The sequence below is a fragment of the Caretta caretta genome, chromosome 10, assembly GCF_965140235.1.
Source record: "Caretta caretta isolate rCarCar2 chromosome 10, rCarCar1.hap1, whole genome shotgun sequence".
Lineage (NCBI taxonomy): Eukaryota > Metazoa > Chordata > Testudines > Cheloniidae > Caretta > Caretta caretta.
In genome coordinates this window covers 45974531-45995364 of record NC_134215.1, presented here as the reverse complement: position 1 = coordinate 45995364, position 20834 = coordinate 45974531, and the positions used below count along the sequence as shown (strand labels likewise).

Sequence of the window (20834 nt, the reverse complement as noted above, 5' to 3'; positions counted from 1 at the left end):
ACCAAGCCCCTTCTGCTTTCTCGCTGTTTCAAGCACTTTGACTTTGTCATAGCTCTCCTAACATGGGGCCAATCCTGGCAAAACCGTTTGTTTTGCAATTTCTTTGACAAATGAAACTTTTAAATGAAAATGGGGGTTTTTTTTCAGTGAAAAGTGTTATCAATTAAAAAAAATAATTTTAACCAGATACATAGGGTGTATGGGTGTATGGATGAATGAACAGTCATTGAAATAAAAAGAATGAAGGAAAATGTTTTTATACCACCCATAATTCACCTGTGGAACTCACTGCCACAAGACATTGTTGAGCCAAGGACATAGGAGGATCCCTCAAAAGGATTAGACATTTCTAGGAAGCAGAAGAATTCCATGTGCAGTTCCACAGGTGATTGTTTAGAAGGTTTCTAAACCCTGTCCATCAGGGCACAAGCTGAGCCCTGACATCCTGGGCTCAGGAGCAGGCTCTAGCCATGGATGGCTTAGTGCATCGTTGTCCAAAGTGGGGATGCTTGAACCCTCCTGGGAGGCCTGCCGTGAGGCACCAGACTGGATGGAGCCTGGCTTGGACTCGCTGTGGCAGCACCTGTGTTCCCCACCTCCATCCCGGGAGGAAAAGATACAGAACAGCTGGGCCCCTCTGACCAGTAAGTGGGGATCCCCCAGCAAGAGGCGTAGATGCGACCCTTCCCTGCTGTAGGAAGTGCACAGGGCTCTGCTCCCTGCCCACAGCCAGGAGGGAATGGAGAGAAGGAAGAGAGAAGGCTGCCCAGCTCCTCGCCCAGTAGCCAAGGAAGGGGCTGGGGCTGTCTCAGGAGGCTGTGCTGGGGCATGGTACCAGTGCATTGAAGACCCTATTGTCCCACCCTGCTCCCCCAGCACAACACCCCTTGTGGCTCAGCAGCTCTTAGATGAGTGCTTCAGAGGAACAGCCGTGTTAGTCTGTATTCGCAAAAAGAAAAGGAGTACTTGTGGCACCTTAGAGACTAACCAATTTATTTGAGCATGAGCTTTCGTGAGCTACAGCTCACTTCATCAGATGCATACCGTGGAAACTGCGGCAGACTTTATATATACACAGAGAATATGAAACAATACCTCCTCCCACCCCACTGTCCTGCTGGTAATAGCTTATCTAAAGTGATCAACAGGTGGGCCATTTCCAGCACAAATCCAGGTTTTCTCACCCTCCACCCCCCCACACAAATTCACTCTCCTGCTGGTGCTAGCCCATCCAAAGTGACAACTCTTTATATAATCAAGTCGGCTATTTCCTGCATAAATCCAGGTTTTCTCACATCCCCCCCACCCCCATACACACACAAACTCACTCTCCTGCTGGTAATAGCTCATCTAAACTGACCACTCTCCAAGTTTAAATCCAAGTTAAACCAGAACATCTGGGGGGGGGGGGGGTAGGAAAAAACAAGAGGAAACAGGCTACCTTGCATAATGACTTAGCCACTCCCAGTCTCTATTTAAGCCTAAATTAATAGTATCCAATTTGCAAATGAATTCCAATTCAGCAGTTTCTCGCTGGAGTCTGGATTTGAAGTTTTTTTGTTTTAAGATAGCGACCTTCATGTCTGTGATTGCGTGACCAGAGAGATTGAAGTGTTCTCCGACTGGTTTATGAATGTTATAATTCTTGACATCTGATTTGTGTCCATTTATTCTTTTACGTAGAGACTGTCCAGTTTGACCAATGTACATGGCAGAGGGGCATTGCTGGCACATGATGGCATATATCACATTGGTGGATGTGCAGGTGAACGAGCCTCTGATAGTGTGGCTGATGTTATTAGGCCCTGTGATGGTGTCCCCTGAATAGATATGTGGGCACAATTGGCAACGGGCTTTGTTGCAAGGATAAGTTCCTGGGTTAGTGGTTCTGTTGTGTGGTATGTGGTTGTTGGTGAGTATTTGCTTCAGGTTGCGGGGCTGTCTGTAGGCAAGGACTGGCCTGTCTCCCAAGACTTGTGAGAGTGTTGGGTCATCCTTTAGGATAGGTTGTAGATCCTTAATAATGCGTTGGAGGGGTTTTAGTTGGGGGCTGAAGGTGACCGCTAGTGGCGTTCTGTTATTTTCTTTGTTAGGCCTGTCCTGTAGTAGGTAACTTCTGGGACCTCTTCTGGCTCTATCAATCTGTTTCTTTACTTCTGCAGGTGGGTATTGTAGTTGTAAGAAAGCTTGACAGAGATCTTGTAGGTGTTTGTCTCTGTCTGAGGGGTTGGAGCAAATGCGGTTGTATCGCAGAGCTTGGCTGTAGACGATGGATCGTGTGGTGTGGTCAGGGTGAAAGCTGGAGGCATGCAGGTAGGAATAGCGGTCAGTAGGTTTCCGGTATAGGGTGGTGTTTATGTGGCCATTGTTTATTAGCACTGTAGTGTCCAGGAAGTGGATCTCTTGTGTGGACTGGACCAGGCTGAGGTTGGTGGTGGGATGGAAATTGTTGAAATCATGGTGGAATTCCTCAAGGGCTTCTTTTCCATGGGTCCAGATGATGAAGATGTCATCAATATAGCGCAAGTAGAGTAGGGGCTTTAGGGGACGAGAGCTGAGGAAGCGTTGTTCTAAATCAGCCATAAAAATGTTGGCATACTGTGGGGCCATGCGGGTACCCATAGCAGTGCCGCTGATCTGAAGGTATACATTGTCCCCAAATGTGAAATAGTTATGGGTAAGGACAAAGTCACAAAGTTCAGCCACCAGGTAAGCCGTGACATTATCGGGGATAGTGTTCTTGACGGCTTGTAGTCCATCTTTGTGTGGAATGTTGGTGTAGAGGGCTTCTACATCCATAGTAGCCAGGATGGTGTTATCAGGAAGATCACCGATGGATTGAAGTTTCCTCAGGAAGTCAGTGGTGTCTCGAAGGTAGCTGGGAGTGCTGGTAGCGTAGGGCCTGAGGAGGGAGTCTACATAGCCAGACAATCCTGCTGTCAGGGTGCCAATGCCTGAGATGATGGGGCGCCCAGGATTTCCAGGTTTATGGATCTTGGGTAGTAGATAGAATATCCCAGGTCGGGGTTCCAGGGGTGTGTCTGTGCGGATTTGATCTTGTGCTTTTTCAGGAAGTTTCTTGAGCAAATGCTGTAGTTGCTTTTGGTAACTCTCAGTGGGATCATAGGGTAATGGCTTGTAGAAACTCGTGTTGGAGAGCTGCCGAGCAGCCTCTTGTTCATATTCCGACCTATTCATGATGACAACAGCACCTCCTTTGTCAGCCTTTTTGATTATGATGTCAGAGTTGTTTCTGAGGCTGTGGATGGCATCGCGTTCCGCATGGCTGAGGTTATGGGGCAAGTGATGCTGCTTTTCCACAATTTCAGCCCGTGCACGTCGGCGGAAGCACTCTATGTAGAAGTCTAGTCTGCTGTTTCGACCTTCAGGAGGAGTCCATCTAGAATCCCTCTTTCTGTAGTGTTGGTAGGGAGACCTCTGTGGATTAGTATGTTGTTCAGAGGTATTTTGGAAATATTCCTTGAGTCGGAGACATCGAAAATAGGATTCTAGGTCACCACAGAACTGTATCATGTTCGTGGGGGTGGAGGGGCAGAAGGAGAGGCCCCGAGATAGAACAGCTGCTTCTGCTGGGCTGAGAGTATAGTTGGATAGGTTAACAATATTGCTAGGTGGGTTGAGGGAACCATTGCTGTGGCCCCTTGTAGCATGTAGTAGTTTAGAAAGTTTAGTGTCCTTTTTCTTTTGTAGAGAAGCAAAGTGTGCGTTGTAAATGGCTTGTCTAGTTTTAGTAAAATCCAGCCACGAGGAAGTTTGTGTGGAAGGTTGGTTTTTAATGAGAGTATCCATTTTTGAGAGCTCATTCTTAATCTTTCCCTGTTTGCTGTAGAGGATCTTGATCAGGTGATTCCGCAGTTTCTTTGAGAGCGTGTGGCACAAGCTGTCAGCATAGTCTGTGTGGTATGTAGATTGTAATGGATTTTTTACCTTCAGTCCTTTTGGTACGATGTCCATCTGTTTGCATTTGGAAAGGAAGATGATGTCTGTCTGTATCTGTACAAGTTTTTTCATGCAGTTGATAGATTTCCACTCCATACGGCTAAATGCAGTGCCTTGCATAATGACAGGTTTCAGAGGAACAGCCGTGTTAGTCTGTATTCGCAAAAAGAATACAGAGAAAACCTGGATTTATGCAGGAAATAGCCCGACTTGATTATGTAAAGAGTTGTCACTTTGGATGGGCTAGCACCAGCAGGAGAGTGAATTTGTGTGGGGGGGTGGAGGGTGAGAAAACCTGGATTTGTGCTGGAAATGGCCCACCTGTTGATCACTTTAGATAAGCTATTACCAGCAGGACAGTGGGGTGGGAGGAGGTATTGTTTCATATTCTCTGTGTATATATAAAGTCTGCCGCAGTTTCCACGGTATGCATCTGATGAAGTGAGCTGTAGCTCACGAAAGCTCATGCTCAAATAAATTGGTTAGTCTCTAAGGTGCCACAAGTACTCCTTTTCTTTTTAGATGAGTGCTGTAAGTCATACGGCACTAGTCTGCATTCCTCCACCAGGTGGCGTGCTGGCGGCATGCTGCCCTGCTCTCTCAGCTTAGCACCTGCTGGCAAGTGGTGCAGATGTTTGTCCACCGTTCCAAACTGAGCGGTGCCCTCTGCTTTTCCCCGGCTTTGGTGATGGCTTATGTGACTTCCAGAGTTTCTGTGACTGGGGCAGCCGCTGCCTGCTCAGACCTGCCGCCTGTCCCTCCTTACAGCAATGGACCTGAGATTAGATCCCAAATTCCCCTCCAAAGATGGGCACTTGGGCAGCGGGAGTATGTGACCTATGCTAGGCCACAGGGCTGCAGTCCAGGGTTATGGGGAACTATTAATTAGTTTGCTGAACAACAGCAAAGTGCACCCACCGTAGGCCAGTGTGCACCCAACCAACCCACCCGACTGCTGCCCTGTCACGTCAGATTCTTCTAGCTGAGTGAGGCAGGGTTAGAGCATGTGGTCATGTGATTAAAGACTGGGTGGGGGAAGCAGAGGCACAAGGGGGCTGAACTAAGGCGGCCGAAGCAAGGTTAAAATTGGCATTTTCCAACTGTCAGGTGCTTGACTCTGCAACCTCAGTTATGTTTTTTTAATGTAATTTCCTAAGGGTGGAAAAGGCAAAAGTCCCTTCCAGTTATGTGCACCTGCAACCATTAGTTCATGACCTAGCATCATCAGGCTTTGAGGCCTGAGCGGTCAGTACAGGCTGCTCCCACGCGAGCCACAGAACTAACCTTGCCAGGGGGCCGTGGCAAAAGGCCGGGGGATGTGAATGAGCTGCTAATGGAGGCCAGCAACACACTGGGTTACCTAGACCTGAGTGGCCCTGTTTTACAGACAATGTAGCCGAGGAGAAAGACAAGTGCTGAGAGCATGGTGGCTAATGGATAGCACCGGGCCTCCTGCAATAATACAGTGGGTTCTAATCCCAGCTTAATAACAAAAACAGTGAAGGATACAGAATTCTTTAGCCTGTGTCGGTCTACAGATTGGGGCTGAGCTCCTGGGCTCCTGGGTTCCAGCACAGTGCCCCTTCCCTAGCCCACAGGGGAAAACTGAAGGAGATGGATGCAGTCTGGCTGGTGATTGAGCTCTATGTGCCAGGCTGAAGTGAGACACCAGGCTGGTGCATGCCCAGGGCTGGAGAATGTTGAGGCTCTGGGGCACACTGCTGAAACCAAGCAGACCCATACATGGGAGATGGTGTCTCAACAGTGTATAACTCGGAGCAGGGTGGATAAGGCCAGCAAAAGGCACCTCCTTGACCCCAGGACTGTTTCTTGGCCAGAGCTCAAGTCCTGCTAGAGCCCAGGGACGTGCAAGTGCTCTTGAAAGAAACCGTCCCAAGAATTTTTATATTGGAAAGCGTTAGTCAGCCTTAATACAGGGCTCTCTGCTTCTCCCCACATAGTGCTGTACAGCACCTCTCTTCCTCACAACAGGACAAGGGAGGGGAGCTCCTGGCTCAGCCCATGTGTGGGGGCATATGTGGGCACTCCAGCAGTAACTGGCATTTCCATAGAGGATGCCATCTGCCAGAGTCATGCTTCCATCTCAGACATGTTCTTAAGTACAGTACAGACAGTATCAGCTACTGGATCTGTTACCATCTCACTCCTGTAATGAGCTTTTTTTTTTTTTTTTTAAGACGTTGGGCTATAACTTAACAGCCCATGAACCTCCACACACTTTTTTGCATGAACTGTTAGCTCCCCACAGTCACCATTCAGCTTCAGTGTTGTTGCTGCCATGTTTGCATAAACAAATCCAGCATCATTCCTGAAACAGTGGTGGTGCGTGGTTCTTGACCTCTGTGGCCGACCTCTACAAGGAAGCATATAGCACGATCCGCACTAAAAGGAAGCAGCTGGCAGTGAATCAGGTGGTACCTATGAGCTCTGGGTAGATAACACAGATCTCAGAACAGCTGCCACCCTTTCTTAAACAAATCCAGTGTCATCCTGGAACAGTTGTGGATCTTGGGCTCTGTGGCGGACTGCTACAAGGAAGCATACAGCACAGTCCTAGCTAAAAGGAAGCAGCTGGCAGTGAATCAGGTGGTACCTATGAGCTCTGGGTAGATAACACAGATCTCAGAACAGCTGCCACCCTTTCTTAAACAAATCCAGTGTCATCCTGGAACAGTTGTGGATCTTGGGCTCTGTGGCGGACTGCTACAAGGAAGCATACAGCACAGTCCTAGCTAAAAGGAAGCAGCTGGCAGTGAATCAGGTGGTACCTATGAGCTCTGGGTAGATAACACAGATCTCAGAACAGCTGCCACCCTTTCTTAAACAAATCCAGTGTCATCCTGGAACAGTTGTGGATCTTGGGCTCTGTGGCGGACTGCTACAAGGAAGCATACAGCACAGTCCTAGCTAAAAGGAAGCGGCTGGCAGTGAATCAGGCAGCGCTTATCAGCTCTGGGTAGATTACACAGATCTCAGGGCATTACAGCACGGAGAGTGTGATGATATTTCTGGTAAATGGTCCACTCCTAGCAATGGCTGCTGGAGAGGTGGCAATCATGATGTCACCATGTCTTTCACAGTCTTTGATATCAGGGACTGCGAAACTGTTGTGACTCATCTTGTAATCCCTGAGATACAGCTCCCCTGCCTAATAAAGATTTTTGCCATAAGCAATGCCCCCGAATGTGCCAGATGTCATGCCCACAGCCTCAGGTAAGAGGATGCCCATTTTGCAGATGGGAAAGCTGAGGTTAAGTGACAAGAATTAGAGGCACAGTGGGCTCATGGCTTGGGTCCAGATCCTCCAAGGCATTTATGTGCCTAGTTCCCAGTGATTTCAGTGGAAGTGAGGAGCCTAAACACCTTTGATCTGGGTCTAGACTGGGGCCTAGATTCTGTGCTCCTCAGGCTTTCTACAGCCTTGCAGCCTCTGAATTCTGGGTCTGCTGAAGGCCTTCTCAGACCCTGGTGCAATTAAAGCAGCCCCTGGGTTGACATCCAGTGGGACTTGTGCTCCTAACTCACTTAAATGCTTTAGAAAATCCCATCTCACCTCTGCTTCAAAATGTGTCATTTGAAACTTGCAGGGAGGCTGATTTCAGGTGCTATTGAGGGAGTGGAAAAGACAGGAGAGAGCAGCCCCTCGCAGGAGTGATCAGCCCTGGGGCCTGGCTAGAGGTCTTGGAGGCTCAGATCCCACTACATGAATTGCCCTTACAAGCTGGCCCAGGCAGTCAGAAAAAGGGCAGGAGCCTGCACGTTGCTACACTTCTATTGTTTTTATTACAGTGTTCTTAGCATACACAAACTCCAAAACTCACCAGGATGCATCACAAATTACATGTGCCCAGATGCTGAAATGCTGCAGGGAATGTTGGATAAATAGAGGGCAGCCCAGCCGAGGGGAGCCAGCCAAGAGACAATGGAGTCTCCATGTGATGTGACGCCTGCCCTCATGACCAACTCAGTACAGAGAGCCGCCCAATCCCCTGAGCGGCTGCACGCCACAGTGCTGTCGGCTTCACTGCGCGCTAGGTCATCACTTGCTTGAGGTCAGGCCCAGGTTTGGCAAAAGGAGCCAGGCCGCTTCAAACATACTACTTTCCTTTTGTGCAGCCCTAGTTCTGGCACGTGCTCCTCCAGCTGGAGAGCCACTCAGCACCTCACAGGATCGGGCCCTGTGAGAAGATTCTCTTAGGAAGCCAGTCCCCACGGTGGTGTGGCAGTCTGTGCACAGTCCCATCCCCCATGCCTGCATTCCTGCTCCTAGCGCGACAGGGACCACCCCCCCACCCGCCGGACGTGCGGAGCGAGGGCACGGTCCCCTGCTGCCTGCCCACTGTCAGACAGTCAGGTGCTGCCATGTGACCACCCGCCTGTGGGCCCCACGCTCAGCCTTAGTATCTCCTTTACGGAGCTCGCCTGCCCCTGGGCCCTTACCCCACAAATCCTTTGCCCCAGCACATTCATGGACCCCCCGCAAGCGGCTTGGATGACCACAGGGAGTTTTACAGAGGGCTCAGAGACCTGGCCCCGGGGTGGTGACTCACAGCACCAGGGAGGTGACGGCAGGGTCTCTGGAAGCCGTAGGTGATGGTGAACCCAAGTGCTGCCTCCCCCAGGGGAACTGGGAGCTAGGTCTCCAAGGGGTGGGGCCCCAGGTGTGTCCTAGGTCTCTACAGGGGGAACATGGGGGTGGGCTGGCCTAACGCAAAGGATTGGCTGGCTCAGGTGCCAGCGAAGCCGTGGGACCTGGGGGTGTGACTGGGACCTGGGGGTACATAGGACTGAATCCATGGCTTTAGGAGTCATTCAACTTTGTACCCACCCAATGCATCTCTTTTTAAAGTGAAACCTTCCTAAGCCCTTGTTCCAGCAAGTGGATTAGGCTCGTGGCTGTGATATTAGCTACAGGCAGCATACAGCGCCTGCCCCATGTGGCTGCTGAAGCAGGCAGGGATACACCCGTTTTAAGGCCAGAATGGACTATCGGATCATCTAGTGTAACCCTCCCATATGGCACGGGCCAGAGAACTTCACCCCCGTTGCCCCGGTATTGAGCCCCATATCTTGTGTTATAGTCCTTTTGCAAGAGTGGGTGGGGGAGGTTCTATGACCTGTAACACACTGGAGGCTGGGATGGTCCCTTCTGGCCTTAAAGGCTGAGGCCCAGAAAGATGCCAGCTGGAATTTGAAAACTTGCAGAGATGGAGAATCCACCCCTGCCTTCGGAGTTTGTGCCAGTCGTTACGCTCCCTCACTGTTATCAACTGGGGCCTTCTCTCCACTTTGAATTTGGCTGGCTTTAACCTCCGGCCATTTGTTCTCGTGCTGCCTTTTGCTGCTAGAGTAAAGCCCTTTAGTCGGCAATGTTTGTTCCCCAGGAAGGTACTTCTACCCCCTTGCTGTACCTATACCTGCAGTTCCTGGCAGTGCTTTAGTGCAACACTCCCCTGCTGTCTTGTCATGCCAATATTCCAGCTGCCCTCGCAAACAGAGAGAGAGGTGCAGTGCTGACCCGCAGGACTGCAGCAGGAGGCAGCTCATTAATTAGGGAACCGTCACTTCATGGCTTGATTATTGTTCTTTGCAATCTCCCCCTGCCCCTGCCCTTCCCCCTGCCCCTGCCCTACTCCATCCCCTGACCATGGCTGCTCATTGAACATACTAAACAGCTTCAATATTCTTCATATTGGGTTTGGCCTTTTCAGTCTGTTACGTAGAATACTGGATGCCAGTAGCATTTCAGTCCCGCCTGCAGGATCCGAGTGTGTCTCACATACTTACTGTATGTGGGGGTCACAGCCTCTCCATGCGAGATTCCAGTCCCCCGACTCATGGGTTCAACATCTGTAGCCAGGTGTGAGTCCAGTGGGAGAAGGGAGGGTTTCGACCTGACGCCAGAAAGGGTGCGGAAGTGCAAGCAGAAATGGCTCCTGTGAACCCATTTGAGCAGAGCGACTATGCAGCTCAACACGTGTGCTGAGTCCCTGCTGGCTACGAGGCAGCGCCTTCCCTTTCTCTGGAGGCCGCTGGAGAGAAGACGAACTCGGAGGGTTCTCAGCCTAGCAGAGCATGGCAAGGCGCTCGCTGATTTTTGAGGTGCCAACAGGATGTGCGAGTTCAATCTCGGTGGAGAGCCGGAGAAGGATCTGGACTCCATAATGCTCCACTCCCTCGAGTTTAGGGTCCAACTAGGGAGGGCGGAGGAGCTTCCTCTAGACCGCCTTGATGGTCAGTGCAAAGTTGTCATGAGGATTCTTTTTGCTTGCCCAGAAGTGGGGGTTGCCATACGCTTCTCCCAGCATCGCGTTCCCTTCCTCTTCGTCCTCACTCCGGTCAAAGAAGGCTTTCAATGCCTTAGGTCGGAAGTAGTGCAGCACAACCACCATTACCCCAATCAGGAAACACAGCAAGCCTGGAAGACATAAGCAACGCACACACACTCAGCAAGCTCCTCTACTGTGCACCCTCCACAAGGAGGGCCCCTTGGGAGCAGCATGTCCCTCACGCAGGGTGACAGATCACACCCAGCTACCAGCCCGGGACACATCCCAGCTTCCACCCAGTTGATGCCCCCTGTATGTATTCTGACAGGCAAAAGGGAACGGCCTCCAAATGGGAAACTATCACACCCCCTTCCGCCTCTCACTGCAGTGACGGCACCATGGGCTGCTGTGCTCTGCCCCCCTTTCAAATCCTATGCCACACCCTACAGCACCATCAGCTGGACGTTTTGGGGAACATACATAGACTGTGGGAATTCTTACCACTTGGCCCATTAAGTGCATATAAAATCCACAATCTACTGAAAAAGTCCCACAGTGGCCTGCCAGCCCACTCCGCCCACCACTGGGAGCGATGCTTTTCACTGTGCAGAGGAACTGGTACTTTCATTGAGCATGAGGCCTGTTTCTCCAAACAGCACCGGAGACCAGGCTGGCTGGGTGTGAGCGATTCAGAGCCGAGTTCCATCCGGAGCTGCCTACGCCAGCGGGTGCCGGCAGAGCTGCGGATACAGCCTGCTCGGGAGAGCTGGCTGGAGAACGACAGGGTTTTTTTGTGGAGAATTGTTTTCCTTTTGATTTTTAAATTTCCTGTGATTTTTTTTAAAACTTAACAACAACAACAACAAAATAAAAAGTTGGTTTTTAAAAAACCGTTTTCAGTTAAAAAATGAGGTTTTAAAAATCCAAACCAATGTTTTTCCAAATGCCAAAACTTTTTACCCAAAACTAATAATTTCTACCAAAACATTTTCAGTTTCTGGGGTTTCCAGGAAAAAATACCAGCAATGTCAATCACAATCAAACATGTCCAATGAAAAAATACCAGCTCCCAGGCTCCGTGGGAGCACGCACTCTCATTGTATCAGCCCCAGGGGCAGCTGCAGAGCACGGAGCAGCACAGCCAGGTTCATAGCTGAGGACTCTGACCCTCACGGGTTGGCTGTGAGGGACTTAGAACTGGACAACAAGCAGCAGGTGCACAGAAGGAATCTGCCTCTTCTCAGCTGCCTGGTCTCTCCTAGAACCACATCACAAACAAAGCAAGTGTGATGCCTACTTGTTGCAAGCGTGAGCCAGAAGGACGCCCCATAGACAGTCTGCAAGGAGGCTGGACCGAACTGGATGGCGCACATGGGGGAGTTCCTGACCGTGGAGAAGGAGAGCAGCGAGAAGATCATGAAGGCCCCAGTGACCAGGATCATGTAGCCCCCGTAGACCAGGACTGGCATGGAGAACAGCATGTTGGAAATGAGCCAAGCACAAAATGCCACCCTGGTGGGAACAGAAAAGCCACAAAATGATGAGACCCACACACAGCCACTGGAACGGGCCACTGTCTTGGCACCAAACTGACTGCTGGGCGAGCTCCAGCCTTGCAAACCCCTCGCCCCCTGAACGCTCACCTCCAGGCTGATCTAGGAGCTCCAGGCTGTTCCTGGGCTTCCCCCAGGCACTGCCAGGACAGTGTGCTGGATGCCCCTCCCAGCTTCCATGGGCCAAGACAGAGGGGCGGTACCCATGGACAGAGCATGGCTCCTAATGTGGGACATGGCTGCTCCTTTGTAGGGGGCGGGGCAGCTTTTCTCTGTAGTTCTGCAAAGGGCCAGGAGGTGCTGAAAACCATGCCAGGGGCAGGCTAAGGGAAGAGGCAGACTGCAGTGAATTCAGCCCCCTGCGCTCAAAGTGGGTGGGCTCCAACCCTCAACTCCAAGTCAAAAGAAGGTTCCAAGTCAGATCGGAAGGACCATATTTCCAGTCTCGCCTGTCTGTCTGTCCAGCCCCGTGGAGTTCACCCGCAGTCTGTCCACCCACTCATGCTTCCTGGCCGTAGGCAACAGGGGCCAAGATTTTCAAAAACAGGAGCCTAAAGTCAGACTCCTCCATCCATATTTAGGCACCTGCCTGATCCTCAGCAGTGCTGAGCACTCTCTAGCCCCACTGGACCTACACCTGTGATCCCCAGGGCCTGGCTTCTGCTGCAGATTGACTTGGGTGCTGTATGGTTAGTGTGAATGGACTGACTGGTGTAGACCCCATTGCAGCTGGGGGGAGGCAGGCACTGCTGCAGGCCATGTCTGCTCCTAGGGAATGGGAGTCCAGTGCTGGCTTTCCAGAGGAGTCTCCGGGCACAGCAGGCTTTGCTAGCAAACCCATCTCACTTGGAGCAGGCCCGGGGCCAAACCAAGGATGCCCAGTCTGTTCCCCTCGGGAAGGGAGACCGTCCGGCTCCCTGTGAAGAAGGACGAGGCTCACCAGAGAGTTGCTGATGTGTAGTGGCCGGAAATCCTGTACTGGATGTACACGCCGCAGGGGCTCTGCCGGCTGAACTTCTCTGCCACGTACAGGATGGGGCTGGGCAGCCCCTTCACCAGGCCCTCCTCATAGATTTCGTCGTAGTTTTCTCCAAAGCGCCAGGCAAAGTGCTCGTTGTAGTTGATGGTTTCATTGATCTGATTCACTGGCTTCCCTGCAGGGAAGGGAAGCGTCTCGTTAGCCTTGGGGCAGAACAGAGATTCCGCACTGGGTGGGGTTCCAGGGGGCCAAGCAGTAATGGGGGGGCCAGTTAGTTACCTTAAAGGCAGGGCTATTGCTGAGCTTACTGCCCCTTCATACCACCAGCCTTCCTTGAGTAGTTCACCCCAGAAAGAGGAGAAGCCCCATTGTTTCCCCTTCCCAGCTCTTCCCAGGCTCACCAGTTCTGGTGAGTAGTGTGTTATGGATGGCCCAGAATCCAGAAGTCAGACAGTACTGACCGGGTGATAAGCAACTGTGCTTTCCGCAACCAGAGATTGGACTGCATGTTACAGGCAGTTCCCCCCGCCCCACACAGGACCTAGGTGGCCCAGCAAGTAGACTGGTACCCAGCATGCAGTGGGAGCCAGAGGAGATGTACAGGGGCCCCTGCAGCTGGTAGTGGAGTTGGTGGCCTTACAACAAAGTGAGGGCCAACGGCTCATGCTATGATGCCCAAAGTCAGGGTTGGGGAGAAATCCCCACGTGCTGCGCACATGGGCCGCGTTTCACTGGCTGATGCATCCCAGCGTTGCACTCACCTACTAGCGTGACGTTGACTCCCCCCAAGCTGATGTGCAGGCCAATGTCTGCATTCACCATGGTGCGGCTGAAGGATTTGTAGGAGGTGTTCGCTGTCACCTGGCCAGTCTCCCAGTCCCCGGTGAACTGCACAGCTGGGAGGGGAGAGAAATCGTGGGTGGAGTTAGTCAGGGGCTAGCACCAGGCGCTGCTGCCCTCGTGATCACCAGCTGTGGGCAGAGTCTGGGTTTGTAGGGATTACAACTAAGCCATGGACTCTGCGCAGTCATCAGCCGGCCAAGCTCCAAAAGGCCCTGACTGGCTTCTCATACTGAAATAAGCTCTTTAGGCTCACACCTAGCCCTGTCTGGGATCCCTCCATGCAGAATTGCCTGGCCCTGTGGCAAATAGAAGCAGAGAGGAGCCTGCACATCTTGGATCCAAAGGGTCACTTTGACTAAGGCATGTTCCAGCAGGACCTGGGAAGCCACTCACTCGCAGTGGTGCAAAGCAGTGGATGTGTGGCCTAGTGGAAAGAGCACAGACCTAGGAGCCACAAGCAGGGTGCTCAGCTGCCCTGTGCTGCCCCCCTTGTTTGCTGAGCTGCCCACTTTAAAAAAAAACCAAATAATTTATTCATCCTTGAACCTTTCAGATTTTCAAGCTCTAAAGATGAAGCCTGTACAACCTCCCTGTCTCAGGCAGGTTCAGGGAGACGCTCGGGGGGTCTGAGAGTCTATGTGTGAAGAAGGAGTGGAGCAGAGGGGATGCATCAAATTGTCCCCCTTCCAGCCCCTGGGGCATATCTAGTTCATGCAACCTAAGACCCCTGTAGAACAGGCCTCGAAGGGGGTGGCGTGGCAGGCACAGACCCTAGAGTTCTCAGCACCCCAGCTCCAATGACACTGCACTGCCAGGGAATGGGGGAGCCGGAGCTGGGGTGGTCTGCAATGGGGGCCTTCAGCAGCTGCCTGAGATCCATGCAAGACTCCGGGGCTGAACCTCGTGCTTCTACTGTGGAGGCACAAACCCAGACCTGTTCCTTTCACCCAAGGGGAGAATTCAGAGGAAATGCCCCAAGGGCAAACTCTGAGATCTTGCTGTAGACACACTGCAGTCCAGAAGGACTTGCAAAATGGTGTGATCCCCAAGTACTCAGGACCCGCCCCCCCCAGTACTTGCTGGGGATCACAGAGCCAGAGTATCTATCTATGGACTCCAAACTGGGCTTCCGGGTGGTGCCAGACAGAGAAATCCTTGGCTTCGGCTCTGAAAACGATTCATTATTCTTGTGTGCCCAAGCAGCACTTGGACATCTCGTTATGCTGAGAGCAGCATGTGGCAGCTCTCAAGTGCCTCAGGGAGGGTGGACTCACTCCCAGAGAAGGGGGTGGGGGCTGTACCCGCTGCTTCTTGCCCCTTCTTTGACAGCCAGTCTTCTGCATTTCCTCAGAGTGCCCCCGTGGCATTTGGACTCAGGGAGCAGCCTGTAAAAATGGCAGGGACCGATCTCTAGGGCTATCGGGTGCTGCCAGTTATAACAACACTCAGCATCTCTCCAGCAGCTGCCTTCTAAGGGTCCCAGTGTGCTTTACAAACAGGAATTCAGCCACTCTCAGCATCCCTGTGAGAGGCGCAAATATGATAGTGTGTGCATGTATGTGTACATGACTACTGCCCTCCACTGGCTGGCACCAGAACTGTTCAGCTGTGTGTCATAGGCCTCCCTCCTGCTTACAGCCATTCTCCTGTAGATCACATAAGGGGCTGAGTGTTTTGGCACAGGGGGATTCGATTTCTATTCCCTGAGAAGCTCTGAGTGGCCACAGAGAGCAGAATAGTGACAGCCACAGCATTCCTAGATGGCCATGCATTTATTAAAATACTATCAAGCCCATTATAGAGATGGGGAAACTGAGGCCCAGACATGTTAAGTGACTTGTCCAGGTCATACAGGAAGATTTAGTCAGAGCTGGGAAAAGAACCCAAATCGCCTGTGCTCTAACCACTAGCCCATGCTTCCTGTGCACACACCCAAAGCCTCCCTACCAGGAAGTGCCCCTGCTCTGGGAATACAGCCCTGTGGGTCACTGGTTAGTTCGAGGGAGCACTTACCAACAATCACCGCCCCAATGAAAAGGCTCAGGATAACCCGGAGTAGCCAATACAGCCTCTGTGAGGAGAGAGATGGAAGGGGGGTCAGCTGTAAGGAGTGGCCCAAGGGGTCCTCAGTTCTCTTGCGAGTGAGTGAATGTAACAAAATCACTTAAAAGGAGCAAAGCCATTATGAGACTAAGTTCTCTGGGACAGGGACAGAGGCTCTTGCACCTGTTTGTGCAGCACCTCGCACCAATCCTGATCAGGGCTTCTAGGCACTACTGTAATAGAAATAACCAATAATGTCATTGGATTTACAGCAAAACTGCTGTGAGGGGGGAGAGGCCAGGACTTGAGTAGCAGGAGTGCAGCCTATCAGAGGGGAGGGGCAAATGCAGAGGTGTGGGAAGCCCAGTATTCGACTAGCAGGGGGTTGTGGGGCAGGGCCGTGGTGCCCTAGCAGAGCTGGGGGGGCAGGGCTATGGTACTGGCCTAGCAGGGGGCTGTAGGGCAGGGCTGAGATACCCTGGCAGAGCTGGGGGGCAGGGCTATGGTACTGGCCTAGCAGGGGGCTGGGGGGCAGGGCTGGGGTACTGGCCTAGCAGGGGGCTGTAGGGGCAGGGCTGAGGTGTCCTGGCAGAGCTGGGGGGGCAGGGCTGGGGTACTGGCCTAGCAGGGGGCTGTAGGGCAGGGCTGGGGTGCCCTGGCAGAGCTGGGGGGGCAGGGCTATGGTACCTGCCTAGCAGGGGGCTGTGGGGCAGGGCTGAGGTGTCCTGGCAGAGCTGGGGGGCAGGGCTGGGGTGCCCTGGCAGAGCTGGGGGGCAGGGCTGGGGTACTGGCCTAGCAGGGGGCTGTGGGGCAGGGCTGAGGTGTCCTGGTAGAGATGGGGGGGCAGGGCTATGGTACCTGCCTAGCAGGGGGCTGTGGGGCAGGGCTGAGGTGTCCTGGCAGAGCTGGGGGGCAGGGCTGGGGTACTGGCCTAGCAGGGGGCTGGGGGGTAGAGCTGGGGTGGGGGTGTCAGTGCCCGCATGCAGTAGGTCTGGCAGGTCAGAGCTCTCGGTCTCTCTGTTCCCGAATGCGTTGCACGGGAGCGGCCGGGGCTGGGGCTGGGGCCGGGGGCCGGGGCCGGGGCACTCACCGCTCGGCCCCGGATCCCCGGCAGGATGAGCAGGAAGCTGAGCGCCAGCGACAGGAAGACGGCGATGACGATGATGGAGCTGACATCGAAGGCGAAGGCCTTCCTGGGCTGAGGGTAGAAGGGGTAGACGCCGTCGAAGAGAGTCATGGTGCGGGCTGGGCGGAGGGCAGGAAACCTGAGAGAGAGAGCGAGAGAGACTCAGGCGTGCCCGGGGCCAGCGTGTCTGAGCACCGCCTGGGACGCGCTCCCGGCCGCGGGGAGGGGGCTGGGATGGGAACGTGCCCCAGGGCAGGAGTCGCGCCGGGGGCCAGAGGAAAGGCGCCGGCCAGAGGCGCGGGGGAGGCGGCGCTCGGAGCAGGGCTCGGCTGCTCTGCGGGCCCAGAGGTTGGGCCCCGTTCCCGGCCGCGGGCGGGGTTTGTGGAAGCGGACGGTGCGGGGAAAGCAGAGCCACGTCCCCACCGAGCGCGGCTCTGCTCCCCGCTGCTCAGCCTCCCCCTTCCCCTGGACAGCCCGGACCCTAAGGCAGCCACCGCTCCGCGCTCGGCAAGGGCGAGCTGGGTCCTGCCTGGCGCTGCAGCCGCGGGAGTCAGGGGCTTTGTATTTTGCGGTGCGCCTTGCAACCGCACCCGTCGGAGCGATCTCCCGGGCTAGCGGGCGCCCTGACCCGCCGCAGGCTGGGCTGTGCATTGGATCTCTCCACCTATAAAGCTGGCTTTGTGTTAGCCCCGTTTGCTGGCCCTGGGTCTCAGATACCATTGGTGGGTATCGCTACCAGCAGCAAGTAACCGCCCCCCCCCCAGTTCCAGCCTGGCAGAGCAGAAATCCTGTATGCACGCCAAAGGGTGAGAGGTGTTGCCCAAGGTCAAAGAGGGAGCAATTGGCAGAGTCAGGATTTGGCTCGGAGTTCCCAGCTCTCCTCCCCACCCTCGACTGGCTGGAGCACAGGAGTATTGGCTGGCATTTTCCAAAGCTGCCTAGGAGATTTAGATACATTTCTGCCATCAGCATTCATGGCAGCCGGGGCTGTTCTGTCCAGTTTGATTATTTCTTAAGATTGTTATGTGATTTCTTTAGAAAATATACAGATTTAAAAAGGGTATTTCTATCTCATGGATAGTCCAGGCTGTTTGTCACTCTCCTCTTTCTCAGAAATAGCGAAACTGATTTTGCTCAAACTTTCCAGCAAAAAATCGTTGCATTCTTCCGGGAAGATTCCGGGACGGTTCAGCCCCAAAGAGGAAAGTTTCGGAATATTACAACTCACTGAAAATAGGTGACGGTTAGAAGGGGCAGAGCAAGGGAACCTAAACTCAGTCGAATAAACACCTGACAAGAACTCTGAGCTTTATAATAAGGAATTTAGCGTATGCTAAATATATATACAATACAATATAAATAAATAAATTAAATAGTAATGTGCGCTAGATTGGAATCTCTCCGTGTGTTTGGGTTTGTCTACACAGAGAAATTGACCGCAATAGCTACTGTGGAATAAGCTACTCCACAATATCTCCCATGTAGGACCTCTCTTCTCCGGAGGAGAAGTCACTTTATTCCAGAATAATTAACGCATTTCGAAAGCGGAGTAATTATTCGGGAATAAAATCACATTTATTCCGGAGCAATGATTCCAGGAGAGCTTTTCCGGTCGATTCCCCCGTGTAGACAAGCCCTGAGTTAGAACCCACCCGCCTTCTCAAGCAAGGACTCCAGTGGGGTAACTCGCAGGGTAAGTGTGAATTCGGGAATCAGGTTCTGGTTAAACCGCTCAGGCAGCTCTGAGGTGCTGAGAAAAGCCCGGTACGCTGATCAGACGGTGTCAAACTTTAATCGTCGAGCGGCAGCCGGGCATTCTCTGGATTGCGCAGAAATGCCCCGCTCTGGGCAGGGATCTGCGCTGGACCCAACGCACCGGCCCCAGCCTCATCATGCGAGATAATTTTTTCAGTTAAAAAAACAGCAGCCCCTGCCTCGTTGCCGAGATTTCCCCTGAGAAACTATTCGGCCGTTACAAGTCGCTGCATTTGGACTGAAAATGTCTCCTGATGAAAAGGGGGGTTTATATATAAAAATATTATTTCTCAATGAGAAATTTCAAAGCCAAACAACCATTTTCATCGGGCTTCATTCCGGATGGAAAGTTCACTTTTTGAAAACTGAAAATTCTTTGAGCTTTCAAAATTCTAGCAGGGGCGAGGTTTCACCCTCTCTGGGGTTGGATCCAGGATTTCTAGACCTGGGGGGGTTCGTTTTTCCTCTTTTTCTTTTTCTCCCCTGAAACTTTTCAAAAGGCTGGGGAAAGATCGCAGAGCTGTAAAAAAATGAAACTTGTGAATTCTGCGGCTCCGACAGTATTCAAAAGGTGAAGAAGGGACTTATAAAAGTTAGAGTGAGAAAAGAAAAGAAAGCAAAGTTGGCTGGCACGGGGTCATCCTAAGCCATTCAGCGGCAAAAGGAATCAAGGGGGAGCAAGCGGGAAGGGGAATGAAAATCAAACCCTGGTATTTTGAGGGGAGGGGCTGTTGAAAACTGAATCGGAACCAACATTTCGCTCCGAATCCCGCCACCCGGACAGTCCGGTTTGTTTCCCAGCTCCCCTGCAAAAAGTGTCCCACGAAAATTCTCCCTTGGCAATTTCTCTCGGGGCTACAAGCGGGTGTTTCGGCTGGCTCTGGGGTGCCCCAGACGGGAAAGGCAAGTGATGAGATCCCACCCGGCCGCCAAGGGCTTCTCAGGGGATAGCCAATGCCCTGTCTGGAGGAGGAGGGGGAGTCAGCTCGGATTTGGCTTCACGGCTCTTGCACCCACACGTCCCCTGGGAGCGGGGTCAGGTAAAGGGGCTGTGGGTCATGTCCCCAGGGATCTTCAAGAGGGGACACAGCCAGTCCCCAGAAGCCCGGAGTGTTTAGCTTCCCCCTTGCAGCCTGCTCCAGGCAGAAATGCGCTAGCAGGGTGGAGCATCTCCCTGCTGCTTGGAGCCCCAGCCCAGGGTGGGCGCCTGCCCCTCGCTTACCTGTCCGGCAGGGCAGCGCTCAGGGTCCAGCAGTGCTAGCAGTAGCCCGCGGGCTGCTCTCTTATAGCCCGCCCGCCCCATCCCGGGGTGCCCGCCCGACTCACCCCGGGGTGCCCGCCCGACTCCGGGGGCCGGTGACTATGCAAATAAGGCAGCTGGGCCCCGCCCCCCAGCTCTTCCTCCTTGGCGCGCGAGCCGCCCAGCCCCACTCTGCCCAGAGCCGGCCAGGCAGGAAGGCACCGCACACCAGGAGCACCCGCGGTCCAAGTGAGTGCGCCGCCCTCTTGGGGCCGGGGCCCTGGGGTCGGGAGGTGCCGCAGGATGCACCTGCTGCGGGTCGGACCGGGCGCTAGCGGCGCGGTGCTCGCAGGGCGCCGCTGGGGGGCGCCGCGCCCCCGATCGGTTCACACGTGGGAGCTGCGGCGGCAGAAGCAGCATCCCTCCAATTTTGCTACCAGTAGCGGCTTCCGCCGCGCAAATGCGGCCTTTTGGGTTACCCGTCGGAACTTGCTACCACCTGGTCCAGGGGCGCGCATTCGGAGCGATGAGGGGGGGTTGCCTTGACAAGGGGCAGGATTTGCTTCCTCTTTGCTAATTTGCAATTGATTGATTATTGAGGTGCGCTGTGGGAGCCCAGCTGTGCGGGGGAGAGGGCCCTGCCGCGGGCAGGTGGCGTCCCTGGGGAGAGCCGGCCTGCGCCCGCCGCCAGCAGTCCTGGAGCCGCCTGGCCAGGGCAGGTGGAGCCCGGCACAGCCGTTGCGCAGCCCACCTCCCCAACGCGGGTCGCTCCGCGCTTTGGAAGTGCCCAGACCGAAGGCGGAGCGCCAGGCGCAGCCCCCCCACCGGGAGCTCTGCCCCCTCCCCGCCAGTGAAATCTTGGCCACGGGGACTCTTCGTTCTCCCAGCCAAGGCCCCTTGCGCAGGGCTCAGGGCGCTGCTGGAGGAGCTGGGCGGGAGGGTCTCTGCTCTGGGGAGGGGCCGAATCCCCGGCTCTAGCCTCCGTGGGGAGCCGCGCGTGGGGCTGGCTGGCTCTTTATTTCCCTCGCCGAGGCCAGGACACAGG

General features: G+C 53.7%; 2 protein-coding genes across 2 annotated transcripts in view; one reads left to right on the top strand and one right to left on the bottom strand.

The window, feature by feature from the left end:
- The window catches only part of DUOX2 (dual oxidase 2), a 122670-nt gene that overhangs the window by 56584 nt on the left and 45252 nt on the right, over positions 1-20834 (top strand). The gene's annotated exons all lie outside the window — the stretch shown is intronic.
- Positions 9638-17001, bottom strand: DUOXA2 (dual oxidase maturation factor 2). Its single transcript, XM_048867469.2, has 6 exons — positions 16759-17001; positions 15639-15696; positions 13544-13678; positions 12744-12957; positions 11548-11762; positions 9638-10399 (listed from the first exon to the last, which is right to left on the bottom strand). Exons 1-6 carry the CDS (start codon positions 16903-16905, stop codon positions 10200-10202), a joined length of 969 nt encoding a protein of 322 aa, XP_048723426.1. The 5' UTR covers positions 16906-17001; the 3' UTR covers positions 9638-10199.

Coding starts and splice junctions, on each gene's coding strand:
- DUOXA2 (XM_048867469.2), bottom strand. CDS start 16,905: ATGACTCTCTTCGACGGCGTCTACCCCTTCTACCCTCAGCCCAGGAAG. Junction 15,697..16,758: donor CGGGGATCCGGGGCCGAGCG/GTGAGTGCCCCG, acceptor CTCTCCTCACAG/AGGCTGTATTGGCTACTCCG. Junction 11,763..12,743: donor TACACATCAGCAACTCTCTG/GTGAGCCTCGTC, acceptor TGTTCCCACCAG/GGTGGCATTTTGTGCTTGGC.